The 15,664-nt window shown below is 37.9% G+C and overlaps 1 protein-coding gene across 1 annotated transcript in view; it reads left to right on the top strand.

Annotated features, from left to right (window-relative positions):
• The window catches only part of DOCK2 (dedicator of cytokinesis 2), a 228,840-nt gene that overhangs the window by 18,360 nt on the left and 194,816 nt on the right, over positions 1-15,664 (top strand). The window contains exons 6-14 of the mRNA XM_026061319.1: positions 136-284; positions 2,069-2,204; positions 4,527-4,681; positions 6,703-6,784; positions 7,285-7,420; positions 9,737-9,812; positions 11,680-11,756; positions 12,095-12,220; positions 13,039-13,163. Coding sequence (XP_025917104.1) covers positions 136-284; positions 2,069-2,204; positions 4,527-4,681; positions 6,703-6,784; positions 7,285-7,420; positions 9,737-9,812; positions 11,680-11,756; positions 12,095-12,220; positions 13,039-13,163 — 1,062 coding nt within the window. The remainder of the gene's footprint in view (positions 1-135; positions 285-2,068; positions 2,205-4,526; positions 4,682-6,702; positions 6,785-7,284; positions 7,421-9,736; positions 9,813-11,679; positions 11,757-12,094; positions 12,221-13,038; positions 13,164-15,664) is intronic.

The raw sequence follows: 15,664 nt of genomic DNA, 5'->3' as shown, positions 1-15,664 counted from the left end.
TGCTTAATTCTTGACCCTGGGAGCTGAATGTTTAGCAGTAACTATGACGCATCCTTTAATTGTCAAGGCCAATGTTTCACTTCAACTTTCTACAAGGCTTGAAACCTTTTATCTTAAACCTATTATTTATCTTAGGCAAATAAGAAAGAACGGTTCCAGCAGGTACAGTCTATGATGTATGACTTAATGGAATGGAGATCACAACTTCTCTCTGGGACTCTGCCAAAAGATGAACTCAAAGAACTCAAACAGAAAGTCACTTCCAAAATTGACTATGGTAACAAGTAAGTGGGCTACATTGCTTCTGGAAAAGCACCCAGCAAGAACAGAGATGATAAATTTTTTCTGCTTGCACTTTTGTAGCCCACAAATGTGGGATGTAGATGTGTTAAACCCTTGTTTTCAAAATTCTCCCTGTTAATTCCTGTGGTAAAAAAAGTTCCCATGTTGAGGTTTCTTACCCCAAAGAGCTTTTTCAAAATATTTCACTTGTTAACTATGGAATATAAACTTGTCAAATATTCTAGGTCAGGTGACTGTCCTTTATATACATATAAAGTCAGTGTACTCGGGACCAGAACCTTTCACCCATCCTTCAAAAACACAGCCTACCTCCTAGTAGTATCATGCTACTGCATGAACAGTGGTGTTGAGAGACTTTAGTGGTGGATGAATAGCAGAAGTCTGAAGTGTAAAAAGCCTATCTTGAAGGCAAAATCCCCATATTTACTAGGGAATTTCCAGGCAGAACTCTGGTTCTGGTAATGGAAGTGAAACTACTGTAGATAGGATAGTTGCTTGACAAATGCCTTGTCTGTCTGTTGCTGATGAAATGTCATTGCAGCACAAGGCATTTTTTAGCAAAAATGGGGTTATGTGGGGTTATGAATGGTACTCCACTATCTGATAGAGGGGAGAGTAAGCTTGGTAAACTAATTTTCATCATACTGATATTATGAGGCAATCTGCCCATAAATTGTCTTGAGCTATTGCAAACGACTGTGGTTGTTGTGGCTTGAAGGCCTATATATGGCTGAAAGCCTCAAGCTGCCTGTGGCTAGACATAAGCAATGACCATGAGATGTTAGGAAGCTCTACTTGTTCACTGTGATTTGGACCCACAGATTGATGAGTTCTATTCTTACAGAATATACTCTGGGAATACACATAACCTGTGATACACTACGTGGAGCTGAATGTAATTCCAAGACAGATTTTTACTTAGAAATGCTCCAGCCAAAGAAGCTCTTAGCTCTGTTCAAGACAGCAGCTAGGGGAACTGTAAGACAGAAAACTGTAGTTTCTTTGCCCTTAGAYTTCCCTTTTCCACTCTTCTTTCCAAATTATGAGGACAATAAACTTCTTCCTTCGGAGGAGCAGGAATGGAGGGGATGTTTAAAATGGCTTGGGATTGTATAGGGGAAGAGCGCAAGCTAGATTAGCTCTTATAAGAGGCTGAGAGTGGAGGATGGAGGAATGAGATCCTGGATAGGCAAGAAAGGAGATCCTTTGGCTGAGGCAAAACCACAGCCCTGTGGGCAAGAATACACAGGCCCTAGGGTGATGAGACTCAAGAGTTTTGAACATGGGGCAAAAAGTAAGAGCTGAAGGAAAAGAAAAAGGTATGACTTGTATGAGAAGAAGAGAACAAAGCATAGCTGTTAGAGCCAAGTAACAACACCAAGAGAGTAAGAGCAAYGTAAAAGCAAAAGGTATGTGGAAAAACCTATGCACCTTACAAAGGTTTACACAATAAAACACAAAAGAGATGATGACTCATTGAAGTGAAATATGAATTTGAACACAGAGAATGTATTATGTGCTAGGTGCTTGAATGCTTTAGAGACAAAGTTATAAATTCCAAAACAGAAAAATATTGGACAAGAGCTTGAAAAAATGGTAGTTTTTGATTAAAATTTCTTTAATGAAATAGCACTGCATGTATTTAAACTGATTTTATCGCTTTAAAACCTGAAGAACTCAGAGTGCATTACATCTGTGAATATGCTCCAACTTGATTTTTATAGAAGAAAATAACCCTGCCATATTGATCTTTTTATTTTCACAGGATACTTGAGCTAGACCTAATAGTTAGAGATGAAGATGGGAATATCTTGGATCCAGATAAAACCAGTGTCATTAGCCTATTTCATGCACATGAAGAAGCAACTAATAAAATCACTGAGCGGATTAAGGAGGAAATGGTAGGAATGATGGGCCAAACCTAACACTTTGCTAAAACCAAAACAAACAAACAAAAAAAACAAGTAGAAGGCTCAAAGGATGGAACCTTCTACCATAAAAATTGGTAGAAACTTTTGCCTCTGATTTAAATTATTTTCACATTCCTATGTTGCAAATATGGAGATTTCCATCTGTTAACTCCTAACTTGTAGAAGTAACAGTTCTGTGAAAATGTATTTGAACAATTTGTCTTCAAGAACTTGTGCCTCAGACTGAGTTAGTTGCATTTTTATGTGTGCTAATTCAAGGAGGAAGAATGGAGGATGTGCAGTGACTGGCACTCGATTCAGTCTGTGGGCTAGGCTGAAAGCCTATCTCTAAAGCTGGCTCTAAATCCATTCTTGGATTTCTGAATGGAAGTAGGTCTTAAGCAGTAGACTGTTTAATAGGCTGATTCAGACAGTGGTTATATACTTTGAGTTCAGGCTGCAAGCCATGACTAACCAAAGCTCCTTTCTAAAGGATCCTTTGACAATATTGGTTGTTTACGTTGCTGCTTGTCAGATAGCCTGACAGAACTGAAGAATTTAAGTTCACTAAAGTAGGAAGCTGGTGAACTTAGAATAACCCTGTGGACACCAGCAGTTACCATGCCTAAGCAAAGCTGATGAGTGCAGAAGTTTCATATTTTAAAATGCAAAGCAGGTGGTAACACTTCCTTGACCTTTTCAATATTAAATTTGTTCAGGGACATGATGACTTGGGTTCTTTTGTTCATTCATGAGAAAGTGAACAGTGCTAAAGGAAATAAAACMTTTGACAGAAAAAGTTGTGCCATCATGACATTTTAATAATGCCCATCAGAAATCTCTGGAAAACTCCATCTGAGTTTTCTATCACAATAAATGTCACTGAATAACTTTTGCTTCYCAGATAACAAAATGTAATTAGCTGACAATATAAGTATGGAAAGTTTAAACCTGGTACTCTGCAGTAGAATGTGTTGGCTTCTTTTTAAAGAAAGAGCAAAACAATGGATAAAAGGAGCTTTAGGCCTGAAACCCGTAAGTGATTCCTTCTAGGTGGTTAAAATGAGACGTGGGTAGAACTTAGGTGCCTATTTCTGAGACAGTGATCCTGGTCAGCTCTCTCCAGATCTCAGCATATGCCCCTTTGATGTGATTAGTCCCCTCTTCAGGAAGCTGTACTTTGTCTTGCTAGTGTTCCTAGAAATGCCCCAATCTTGAGAGCTGAGCATTGAGTTTTGCCTGAAGCATACTCAATCAAACCCTAATAGGATGCACACAATAGGCCTTCTGCTACGTACTGCTGGGTTCAAAAATAATCTCTAGCATACTTGTAGGATTGCCTCTGTAGTGACAGCATGATATTTTCTCTTCTGCCATTTAAAAGAAAGAAGCGGCAATAGTGTTTCACCCTTTATATAATTTCTTGGTGGCTGAAGAACTGGCCTAGAATATGGAAGTCAAGTTACAATCTCTTCTCTTAAAGGGATTTAAATTTTCACACTGTAGCAAAAATATCCYGAAAACTTTTAGGCACAGTCCTTTACGGAAATTTTAATGAAGGACTTCTGGATGTTTCCATTGAAAGCATCCTGCTTTCCTTGAGAGGTAAGGTTTTGAATGTATTCGTACACAGGAGGGGAACTTAACCTGGCTCTTATCCCCTGAGTGAAAGTAAATAGATTTTCAAAAGGAAGGCTTCTGCAGGTAATGGGAGAAGGGAAGGGAAACAGCCTAACTATTGTGTTCTTTGGAAATATTTGCAAAATAAAAAGAAATAAGTGATCCCTGTTCCTTTTCTAAAAAGAGATGCAGAGATGATACCTACTTAGTGAGGATAATAAGATTTGAATTCCAGACAGGAAGTTCTTACTGGTAATACTGATCAAGTCCCCTAAATCCTGCAGAAGAGTGGATTAAGGCATGTCTATCATCAGGGTTTTCATTATTTGCATGTTTAAGTAGCTTCCCCACTCTGGGTACAGCATTTTGAAGAACCCACTCTCAGCTATCTTGCTTCATGGTAGGAAAGGATGTTGAAACACTGGTGAAATATGAGGTGGGGGAGAGGGATGCTCAGAAACTTATTTCTTAGTCACATTTGCATTATTCAGTAATCTCTCTCTGGGGAACATACAGGACAATGGTTATTTACTGGAAATAAGGTTTTTTTGGTTCAAATTTTGTTGTCTGATGGTTCTTTAACTGCACAGAATGTGGCAATTTTCAAGATTAACTGCTATATATAGGAAAACTTGAAGTTGTTTCTAGTGTCCTACCATGGATCTAGCTAATAATTCTCTTCCTTCTGAGTAGTCAAAGGATCAACCAGATTATGCATCGTACTCCCGAATGTCTTCATCCCCCACCCACAGTGTGTATGTTTTTGTGCGGAATTTTGTTTGCCGAATTGGGGAGGATGCAGAACTCTTTATGTCACTATATGATCCACAGAAACTAACAATTATAAGGTAAGTTTACTTTTTTTATTCCCCAAAATAATAGTGAAGGGAGCTGGCCAAAACGGAGCGTAATAGTTGCCAACATACTAGTAACGCAGAGAACACATAAATAAAAGGAAGAAAACCAAAGGGAAAAATGGGCATGGACAGATATAGGCTTTGACTACTAAAGGATTCTAGGGCATGTGATTCCAAATCTTTTGATGGGTAATTCCTGGACTGTGAGTATTTCAAAGTTTTAGAGAATTCCAAGATGACTTCGAAGTTTAGAGATTATTACAGTATAGTGGAGGGATTTTTCTTTTAAATAAAGAAAATTTCTTTGCTGTTACCTTTAGAGCTTGTACAGGTCTCAGAGAGAAACATCATGCAATAGATGTAGCAACTGAGACATAACATACCAAATTTTATGACTGCCAACCCAGCCAGAGGCACTCAGTCAGACTAGGTAGAATCTGAGGCAATTGTTAAAACTGGTTCAAAAAGGGGTGAAGGAAGAGGGAAAAATAAAATCCCGCTGTATGGTCATTGTTTTTGCTGGTAATCTGAAGACATCCTTGAGGCTGTCTCCATAAATAGATGGAGATTCTTCTATTCTGAGGATGTCTGCCTGATTGCCAAAGCAGAAATTTTTACAAGGAACAATAGGGAATTCAAATATTTGACCATCAATAATAGCTAAAACTAATTTAACTGCAATAAATGCTCTACTTCTTTACCTAGGATCATTACAGAAGAAACTATATTTGTAGAAAAGCACATAGACATGCATATGTATATGTGTATCTATTTATTTATATAAAAGCATATGGGCCAGAATACAAAAATGGAAGTTCAGAATGCAACAAAAATAAATGCTTTATAGCATCTAGATGATATATCAAGAAGACCTGATTAGGAACACACAGATTTAACTTCATGTTCATCATCACTTATAGAGTCAGTTTTTAAGTAAGCAAATAAAAAGAACTTGTGCCCTGGGGAGTTTAACAAAGCTAATAAAGCTTGTAAATTTTTAACTGATGCCATTCAATGAGAACTCCTGCTTTCAGAATAAGATGGTAAATATACCTAAAACTTAAATCCAGCATTTAGAGGGTCTTTTTTTTTTCTTTTTTCTTTTTTTAGCAAGAGGATAATTACATCAGGTTTGTGCCCCCTGCCCTGATAGTGCAGTACTGTTATTCCTATCAGGAAATAGAATATTAGAAGAGTAAGATATAGAATAAGTTATAGAATGAGAATAAGTTCTGAAGTAGAGTAACTTAGATTAGAAGGAACATCTGGAGGTTAACTAGTCCAACCTGCCTCTCAAAGCAGGGCCAGCTTAGATCAGACTGTTCAGTCAAGTTCTGATCATCAAGGATGGAGATTCAGTAGCCTCTTTGTGTGCTTTGTGATTATTCTAATTTCTCTGAGTATGGCCCTTCTTAGCTGTATGAGGAGAAAATAATATTAGATTGTGACTGTCTAATGTCACTTCCAGGCCTGTATATGAAGTCTTGATTTGTTTTGCTAGGCATTCTGTACAGATGCAATGAAAACAGCCTTTATTATTGAAATTTGTCAAAACCGGGTGCCTAACAAAAAAAAGYCAAATACTGATCAGGATAAGGAACCAAGAATGACTCGGAATATCACTGGCTTCACTACACAAGCTTCTTGATGAGGAATGTTCTGTGGTCTGGGATAAAATGCTCAGACAGTGGGGAGGGAGGGATAAGATGGGAGGGACTTGTGAATGCAAAGATCAAGTAAAATCTTTTTGACTGTTCCTATTGAACAGATTACATGGATATTAATGTTTCCTCCAAAAAGGGTACCATTCTGTATGTTCTGTTTAAGTTATCTTTTGTAACTTGCTGATTACTTGTGTTGTATAGTCTTTTTCTTTTAGTCTGACTTTTGCTTTCAAACAGTCAGCACAGAATGTTGTCTGTTACTCAGCTTATATATTGTGAGTTTTTTTATATACTCTAAAAAGGTGATTTTTAAAACACGTGGTAATAAGTTGTTTATCTTCAAAATAGTGAGAACTACTTGGTGAGATGGGGGAGCAGAGGCTTTCCAAAGGAAATCGACATGCTCAACAATCTGAAAGTAGTGTTCACGGTGAGTACGTGTTTTCCGGTTCTTCGTACTTTTCATTTGCAAATCAGATTCTCTCTTCTCTGTGGTTGCTATCAGAATCCATAAAATTTGAGTAAGATGAGAAAGAAAGCAAGAAGGCATCTTAGAAACAGGGCAAGATCACCAGAGTCAGAGTACGTCATGGCAGTGATAATGAATACTTCAATATCTTTCCTCAAATCAATTTCTCAAGCATTTCTCTAATGCCCGCCCCATCAATTTCCAGATGATTTGATGCTTCTTATCTGCTGTAACTCTTGGTGCCTTCCTCCATTTATTTTTTCTTACATTTTCTTCTAATGTTGAAGTGTCAGATTTCCTTACACTATGTTAAAACACTGTTTTCATCCTTACTTTGGACTCGGTTTCTTTTTCTATTACTTACTGAAGCTCAACTTATTACTAGAGGTCCTGTTTAAATTTTACAACTTAAAATTCTTCCCCAAACAATACTTTAGCTTTCCTTTTTGTTTGCATCTTAGGATCTTGGAAATAAAGACCTTAGTAGAGACAAAGTTTATTTAGTTTGTCAAATAGTCCGAGTTGGAAGGATGGATCTCAAAGATAGCAACTCCAAAAAATGCACGCAAGGACTGAGACGGCCTTTTGGAGTAGCAGGTAACTGGTGCCTCTTATGCTATACTTGAAGCAGGAGTCCATTGATGCTTGCCAGTCTTGGATGGTAGAATGTCTACCAAGACATGCCAGAATATGAAACAGCTGTATCAACCATCTTCCATCTGATTTTTGGAGTCCACAAAGACTGTATCTATGCTAAAGTTTTAGTTCAGCTCAGAAATGTGTTTTTGAAATGAATTTCCCAATAATGCACACTTATCGCTACACAGCGCAAACCAAAGCACAGTACCAGAGTATAACAGTAGGAATTGTGCATGGCTGCTGGCGATGTGGGGGGAGCCAGGGTCCCTGGGCTGGTGCCCTGCCTTGGCCAGYGCCTAGCAGCTGACTAGGAACTGATGTGGACCAGGGGGATCTGACTGTTTAATAAAAAGAAAGCATCGTGAAGGCCTGCGGCAAGTGTTAATGCAATGTGATTCTTTTTGCCCAGTGCTCTGCCCACCCAACCTGTCTTGAAACATGGACCAAGGAGTCTAGTATGTGCTTGTCAGCAGCTTCTTGAAAGCCCACAGTGCAATTCCTTTTGGGTGAAATAAAATCAATGACGGTGCTCTAAGAGTGCCCCTAAGGCATTCATACCTTTATTCCCAGGCTCAGACCAGAGCTACTCCGAAGTAACTCTTGCCTCCTTTCCCAGCCACATCTGTAGTRTGGACATTGCACTAAATGTTCTGCTCCATAAATCTGTCCCTATTGAGCTACGCTCCTTGCTAATGTAGACATAAGCAATGGTTGTGGTTGTCATGTAGAATGTTACTCCCCTAAAAGAATGGTAGGAGGCACAGGGTCGCGTGTGCAGCTGAGACTCTCATAAAAGAAATGTCAGCTCACGTGTATGCTGGATCATGTGTGCTTGCAGTTTTGTCTGCGTTGATGAGAAATACATTCAAGAACAATGCTTTTTTATGGACTCAGTTGAGAGAGTAACCCTTGTGTGTCACTGTTGGAAGTTCCAAACTACAAGTTGCTATTTTTGGTGCTTCTTAGTATTAATTTGGAGAACAAAGAGCAAAGTTATCTAACTTTTTTTTTTTTTTTAAGTGGAGGTTTGTGAACCCATACTGCTAATTCAGCTGAAAACTATTTTGAGTAGGAGAAATAGAGCAAACATGTTTGGGCAGGAAAAAAATGTAACAGAATCTGAAGAGCATTTTTCTTCAAATTTCATAAAATTAGGGATAGCAATGTAAGAAGGGCTATGCAGCATCACTTCTTTTCATGTTAATGGAAATCCTCAAAGGATTTGTGTGTCTGTTTCTCATGTAGAATTCATCTTGCTCCAAATACAGCAGTAGCTTCCATGTAACTTAAATTGGCAACATTCAGCCAAAATGTTTGCATTCTTTAAGTCTGAGAGATCTAGGTTGCAGTAAAAAAAAAAAAAAAAAAAAAAAAGAAAGAGAGAGAGAGAGAGAGAAACATAATTTTAGCAGCTTTTCTTAAGGTAAGAACAGCAGCAGAAAATTACTACAGTACTTTCTCCCTCCTGTAATTATCTGAAACAGGCCATAATACTGTTAGGATTGTTTGATCCTAATTAGAAATGCTATAAAATAGAATTATGATGCTTGGTCATTTTCAAATGAACTTTGAGAAGAATTGTGGTTGCACTTGTAAACCTTTGGAAGAAGGTTGCAGAACAGTCATCTTCTTTAAAGATGGACATTAACGACATGAACATTTAAAGCAAGCCACTGTGAGGTATTTAAACATGAGCTGCCAGAACCATGTTTTCTAATAGCAAAGGAACCCAGTATCCTGTAAAGAAGTAACACTTCCTGAATTGTTCCAAAGTTTATATTTCATCTTTAACTAAGAAATCATTATGCCTCAGATTACTCCACAGTCGCATTTTCATTATTATTCTTGTTCTATTGAGCCACATGTTCTTTAATTGGGAGGTTTTTGTTTTTGTTTTTATTTCAAAGCCAAGAGGGGGCGGCCTACAGAGGGAAGAAGAGAAGGGATTCCCACCCACTGGAAATGTTCACGTTTGGGTGTGTGTTTATCTTCCCTCCTCCCCAACCATATGTCAACAACTGGCATTCCAGCCTGAACATAACTTCTTTTTATGATAAAGATCATCCATATACTGTAGAGGAAATACTTTGTACTGATGACAATAACTGATGAAATACTGACATTAGAGCACACAGTGCTACTCTAATAAACTCTTGAAAATGTGTAGTTACCTTGAGGCACAAGAATATATAATAAACTGCATAATACATGAATAAGAGGAGACTTTTTTCAATGCCATTATATGTTTTGATGATTTTTCTTTTACTTTTCTAGTTATGGATATTACAGATATCATAAAAGGAAAAGCTGAAAGTGATGAAGAAAAGCAGCATTTCATTCCCTTTCACCCGTAAGATGGTCATAAATATCTTAATTTTATACTTATGCAAAGATATTTCTACATGAAGAAATATCTCTGTGAATGCAATGATCTCTGAAATGTTTTATGAAAAACAATCACTCTTCCTTTTAATATTTTTGAACTGATATGTAAATAATTAGCACTACTACAATATAAAGCGCATTTAAGACTTGACAAGGTTTCCATAGCATGTCAAATAAAGGTGTATTCCTATAAATGTCTTCCTTCAGCCATGTGGTAACATGTCCTATTTAATAAAAACCAAGCAAGTTAAGAAACATCTGTACATTCTAAACAATAAGCTTCCCAAATATGGGTAACTAGTAATTTATGTGCTTCATTTTGTTATGAATTTGAGAAAAATCTGAGTAAAACTGTATTTGAGTAAAAGTAGTTGAATTGCCACACATTAACCATCTTCAGAAGCAATGCCAGACCAGCTGTCTCAAAATGAGACACACACAAATCAAATGGATAGGTATCAGTACCTGCTGGAAACATCTTTTAAATAGCATTCTATATAACACTGCTTCTATGTTCTATGGAGAAAAAATTTGAGAGTAAATAATTTTGTTAAACTTTGGGTCCACCTCACTTGTGTACCATTTGATCTGACTTGTTTGCTACATGAGAATTAGTTCCTAAGTTGAATAGTAGTTGAAAAGAATTCAAAGTTCATTTGTTTGGCTGTTCATTAGGAAACTGGATTGGGCAGATGTGTTGCTGAATATATTCAGGTTCTGCATTCCTACAAAATGATAGGCTTTGGCAGTGTGGTCAGTCTCATGGTGTGGGCCTCCTGAGTTGTCACTTCCATCTTTTCTTCCCTTCAGTCTGCACGTAAACTTAACATGAATGGTCCCTCACTTCAGCATTGTGTCCTTGTTTCTGCAACTCATAGGGCAATAGATTATGAAATTAAAGAACACATCCTGTTTAGGTGGTCACAGGGTGTGTCTAGGTCAGTATTTTAATCTGAGTCAGGAGTGTCCTTCTAAGGTAACCTGATGCAGCGCAGAGCAGTCTTGGACAATATGAACGGGATTTCTTTTGAATCCACTCCAAGAATGCAGCTGAGGCATCCCAGCTGCTAAAGGGCGACCAGAGCCACTCTGAAGTTAAACTCCCCAAACGCTTGTAGTGTGGATATCARCTCCTCAGCACCAACGGTTTCGTGCCACAGAGCTGCTCTTATGGCACCACACTACTTGCTGATGCAAACAATGTCTTGCTGAAATTTGATATTCCAGTTAGAGGCGTGGGTTGGTTTTTTTTTTTTTTGCTTTTTTTTTTTTTTTTTGCTTTTTTGAGTTTTGTGCTACTACTTAGATGGGGCCTATGATTCCCAGGCGTTTTCAAAACTTCTTTTGCTAGATTTTTGACAAGAACATAAAGGATGTTTCTGGAGTTCTTATTCATATTTTTTCCACAAGTCCTGGTCCCCATTTGTCCTATCTCTGTGGTGCCTAAATCACTGAACTGTCATAAAAGTGGTTTTTCTTTGTAACTGAAAGTATATGGGTCTATTTAATTTTCTGCTGAATAACTATCTAAAATTGTTAGACACGTTGAAGTAGCTAAGTTCAGTCATTGTAGAATTGTATTATAAAGGGTACATCTGAAGGCATTTTCAGTTGTAATTAATATGCATAATAATCTCTGAAATAGAAGGAACTCTGGCAATGTTGTCTAACTGCAAGTAAAAATTATATTTTTAGGGTGATTTTTAAGTGCCTGGTGATGGAATGTATTATAAAATCAAGTATTGGAAAGAGAACGAAAGCTGAGTCATGTGTGTTTGTTTGATATATTTAGTGCTTAATTTCTAGTAGACATTGTTTTCTTTCTCCTGTAGGGTAGTGGCAGAGAGTGACTTTTTACACAGTCTCCTAAGCAAAGTCACAGCATCAAAAGGAGACAGTGGTGGACAAGGTAAAGTAGATTATTTTTGCAGAGTAAAGTAACAAGGTATTTTAGTGGAACTTCACTCCATATTGTTTACATTTTAGTGTACAGCTTTTATATTTTAGCCATAGCATCACCATGGAGATAGGTGAACTGTGCAGCTGAAAGTGATAGATCATGAGACTATGGCAGAGTGTGGGAGGCTATTTAAATTACTAGCTATTGTTTTGGATTATATAGCATTTTTTCCAGTTACAGGAAGTGAATTCTTATCACAGTTTTAGTGGAGGAGAAAGAGATGATAATCATCTGAAGAGAGGTTTTTTCCTTAACATAAATGTGTTGTAATTTTTTCCTCTTACTAGGTCTCTGGGTAACTGTGAAAATGCTTGTTGGGGATGTGATTCAAACTAGGAAGGACTATCCACACCTCGTAGATAGAACCACAGTTGTTGCTAGAAAGCTGGGATTTCCTGAAATAATCATGCCAGGTAGGATACGATTTTTTTTTCTTCTGTAATAGAACTAGATTTTTGTCATTCTCTGGGTTAATGAGCATCAACTACAAGCTTAATTAGTGATTTCTGTAATGGGTAACTCAGAGGTTGTTTAGAACTCACTCTTTATGATAAGTAGTGTTCCAATATTAGAGATATACATCAGAGTGAAATCCTTGGAAAGTATTATACAGTACTTAAACAGGAAAAAAGAAATCAAAACAGTGACAGATAATCCAAGTTCTCTGCACATAGCTTTCTTGCCTGCTATGTAAATTATAGTGGATTCTTCCTTGAAATTTAAGTTAACCTTATTTTTTGTAAATTAATAAACATATGAGTTCACAATCTCTTTTTGGGTTTATGATAAAATATTTGCCAATTAAAGTCACTTATGGTCTGCAGTCCTCCTTTAAAAGTGTCAGGATTTGAATTAAAGGGGTTTATTCTTTAATGTCATCTTAATTTCCTCACAAGAGAAAATTAAAACATGATGTTCCCTCTGGAAAAAGAGCTGTGTATTTGGGTAAAACTCTCTAATTACATCTTGACGTCGCCTCACCAGCAGGTGTCAGTGCAGGACGAGATTTAGTTGAAGTTGCTTTCAGGAAACCCATTTGGTTGCTTTCACTGCACACTGTACTATCTTCTTTGCTTAGAATAGCAGAACTGAAAATTTAGGTTCAGATGGAAAATATGACCGTTTAATATGTTTTGTTGCAGAAAAACAGGTGCTCTTGTGAAGCTAAGCTGAGCTGACCCTGTCCTCTCAGCGTTTTCACTGATTTTTAATCTTTCCATTTCTCTTGTAGGAGACATAAGAAATGACATTTATATTACATTGTTGTCTGGAGATTTTGATAAATACAATAAAACAACTCAGAGAAATGTAGAAGTGATAATGTGTGTTTGTGATGAAGAAGGAAAAATGATACCAGTAAGTTTTGTTTTGTTTTTTCTAAATGATGGACATGTAAATCTAAAATATATTTTAAAAGTAAGCCTTAACCTTGTCATATATTTTCGTACAACACCACTGGACAATAACGTGCAGTCTTCACTTRTGTTGTCTTTTTACTGATGTATTTTATGATGTTTAAAGTGACATATCTATTAAAGTCCCATAAACGTCTTGCATAGAAAACACAATACTGATGGAATGGAGAAATAACACTGAATGACCTATTTTAGCTTTGACTAATGAACAAACAGATGAAATGCTGCTTCTGACAATTGCCACAGTTTTACTCCAAGATTTTCTTGTGGAAATTCCTGGAGGAGTGCTAGCAATGCATTAAAATGTTAAAGTACCATCTCCTTTGCATAACTAACTGMTGGCTTGGGCCAGGAAGACAGATTTTGTCCCTTGAATGAAAGAAGTGCACAGTAGATTAAGCTGGTGGCAATAGAAGAATGTGGACACTGCACATATGCAACATAAATATTTAGTGTTTTCATGCTTGTCTTTTTCTGTTTTGAGGAGCTTTTCTTAAGGCTTTCTAACACCTGCCCAGTGCCCACAGGGATTTTTGGCCTTTCCTTTTTGAGCTGGTTTCTGGAGCTGTACTGTGATCATGAGGGTGAAATCATAATGGCACTTCTGGTGATAAAATAAACATGGAGAAACTCATTATGGYTCACGACTTGCTGAAATGGCTGTGTGTTTATGAAATTACAGTTACATGCTTGACCTAAAATGTAACTTTAAAGTTTGAATGAAGAAAATCCTAAACCCACACAGTGTCCAGGATCCATGCAACAAAATGTAACCCTGGTGGTGAAAGAGTACTAACTGCTGTGAAAGCAGCTCACCACGACTTGCGTGTACAGGAGAGAACTCTGTTGTGACGCAGGCTTCGGTTACAGACTGTACTACGTTGTTGTCACAGATAATATACTTAAAATATATTTGCTCAAGCACTCTTTAATGCAATTAACCTATCATAATGCATTAAAATGTCACTTCTTTTAAACTTTTCATTCCAATATTATGTATGTCTAGTTCTGCAAATGCATTAGCAAAAAACAGATTAGTCCCTTTGTCTGACCAAAGTATATGGTCATGTGCGCTTTCTGTAGTAATATACCTTTAGACATGTTTAAGCAACTATTTTGACAACATTTAAATGCTGCTGAATGCTGATAACAAGAGTGGTTTTCCCCATTAGCTTACAGAAAATCAATGAATATTAATAAATTTTCAAACACACAAATTTATAGGAAGTTCAGTGCTTCTCCTTACTGCATTATCTATGAACCAAATAAGTCTGCGAAATTTGTGTTCATTAACAGGGAATTTGTTGGCTCTAAGTAAATGTCGCAGAGCCCGTTTAAACTTACTTCTGGCTGGTGCATAAAGCTCAAAAAGCCTCCTTTGGGTAGATGGACATACCCTGCCGCAGCACGGCGTTTCACGAGCTCAGAGCCAGCTCCGAATCTTCCTCGGGTACCACACGCTTTTGGTGCTGCAGATGTTAGCCAGAGGGCTTCCTCGTGTTTCAGGCAGATTTCTTCCAAGTTTCACTGGCTTTTTAGCAGGAAGCAGCTCCGCCTTTGCAGTAGTCAGCATAGCCAGCACGAGGTTAGCTTCACCTGTGCCTCCAGCAGAGGACTGAGCACCTTTGCTGGTCTCGTGTATCGGGGAGGCAGGGAGTTTCGCAGCCGGTGCCCGGTGAGGTGTCGGCGATGCTGCTTCCTCCGTTAGCAGCGGTGGCAGTGACTTGTTCCGCACGTGCRACCGACCCTCCGCGGCGATGGGCGGAGGGGGCAGAAGTCGCTGAGGCTCTCCACGGGTTGACTAAACCAACTGAGCTCCTCCGTTACAAGGAATTTTGGCCAGCTTGATCAAAACTGAAGCTAGCTCCGTACTGTAGTTCAGATTTTCATTAGAACATAGTAATTTATGGTGTGGAGTGTGATCAGATGAGAAATAAATTGATAAAATTGTTGGGGAAATAGGCAAAAYTGATCGGAAATTAAAATATGAAGAAAAAAATGTTTAAAGTGTTTGCTAAGGAGATTTAGAATAGGCTGTTGTGAGAAATGTGAGAAAGGATATCTATAATGAATAAAAAAAGCTAGACTACAATCCAAATGGTGAAAAAGAGGAGGGAAGGCACACTAAGAATGCATCTACTGTATTTTCATTTGGAAATCACCTTCCTAGTATATGACTAAATGATTGTTAAATTTTGCTGGAGCAGAGTACTTAAAAAGAAACGGAGAACTCCACAAAAGAAAGAACTGTATCATTATTACTTTGCACGTTTCTCCTCTTAGTTTAGACTATGCCTTGGTTAGTGAAGTGCCTTAGTTACTCCGAAAACGGGAATTGGGCCTCTGCCTTCCGCGGCTAGCTCCTCTCACAGGCCTAACGGGTGTAACGCACTAACCGCAGAGCRGGGCCCCGAGGCCGGGCCCTCGAACGCGGCCGCCGCC

This window comes from Apteryx rowi, unplaced genomic scaffold (genome assembly GCF_003343035.1).
Source record: "Apteryx rowi isolate R43461 unplaced genomic scaffold, aptRow1 scaffold_18, whole genome shotgun sequence".
Lineage (NCBI taxonomy): Eukaryota > Metazoa > Chordata > Aves > Apterygiformes > Apterygidae > Apteryx > Apteryx rowi.
Note: the sequence above shows the minus strand (reverse complement) of the source record. Positions and strands in the feature narration are given on the sequence as shown.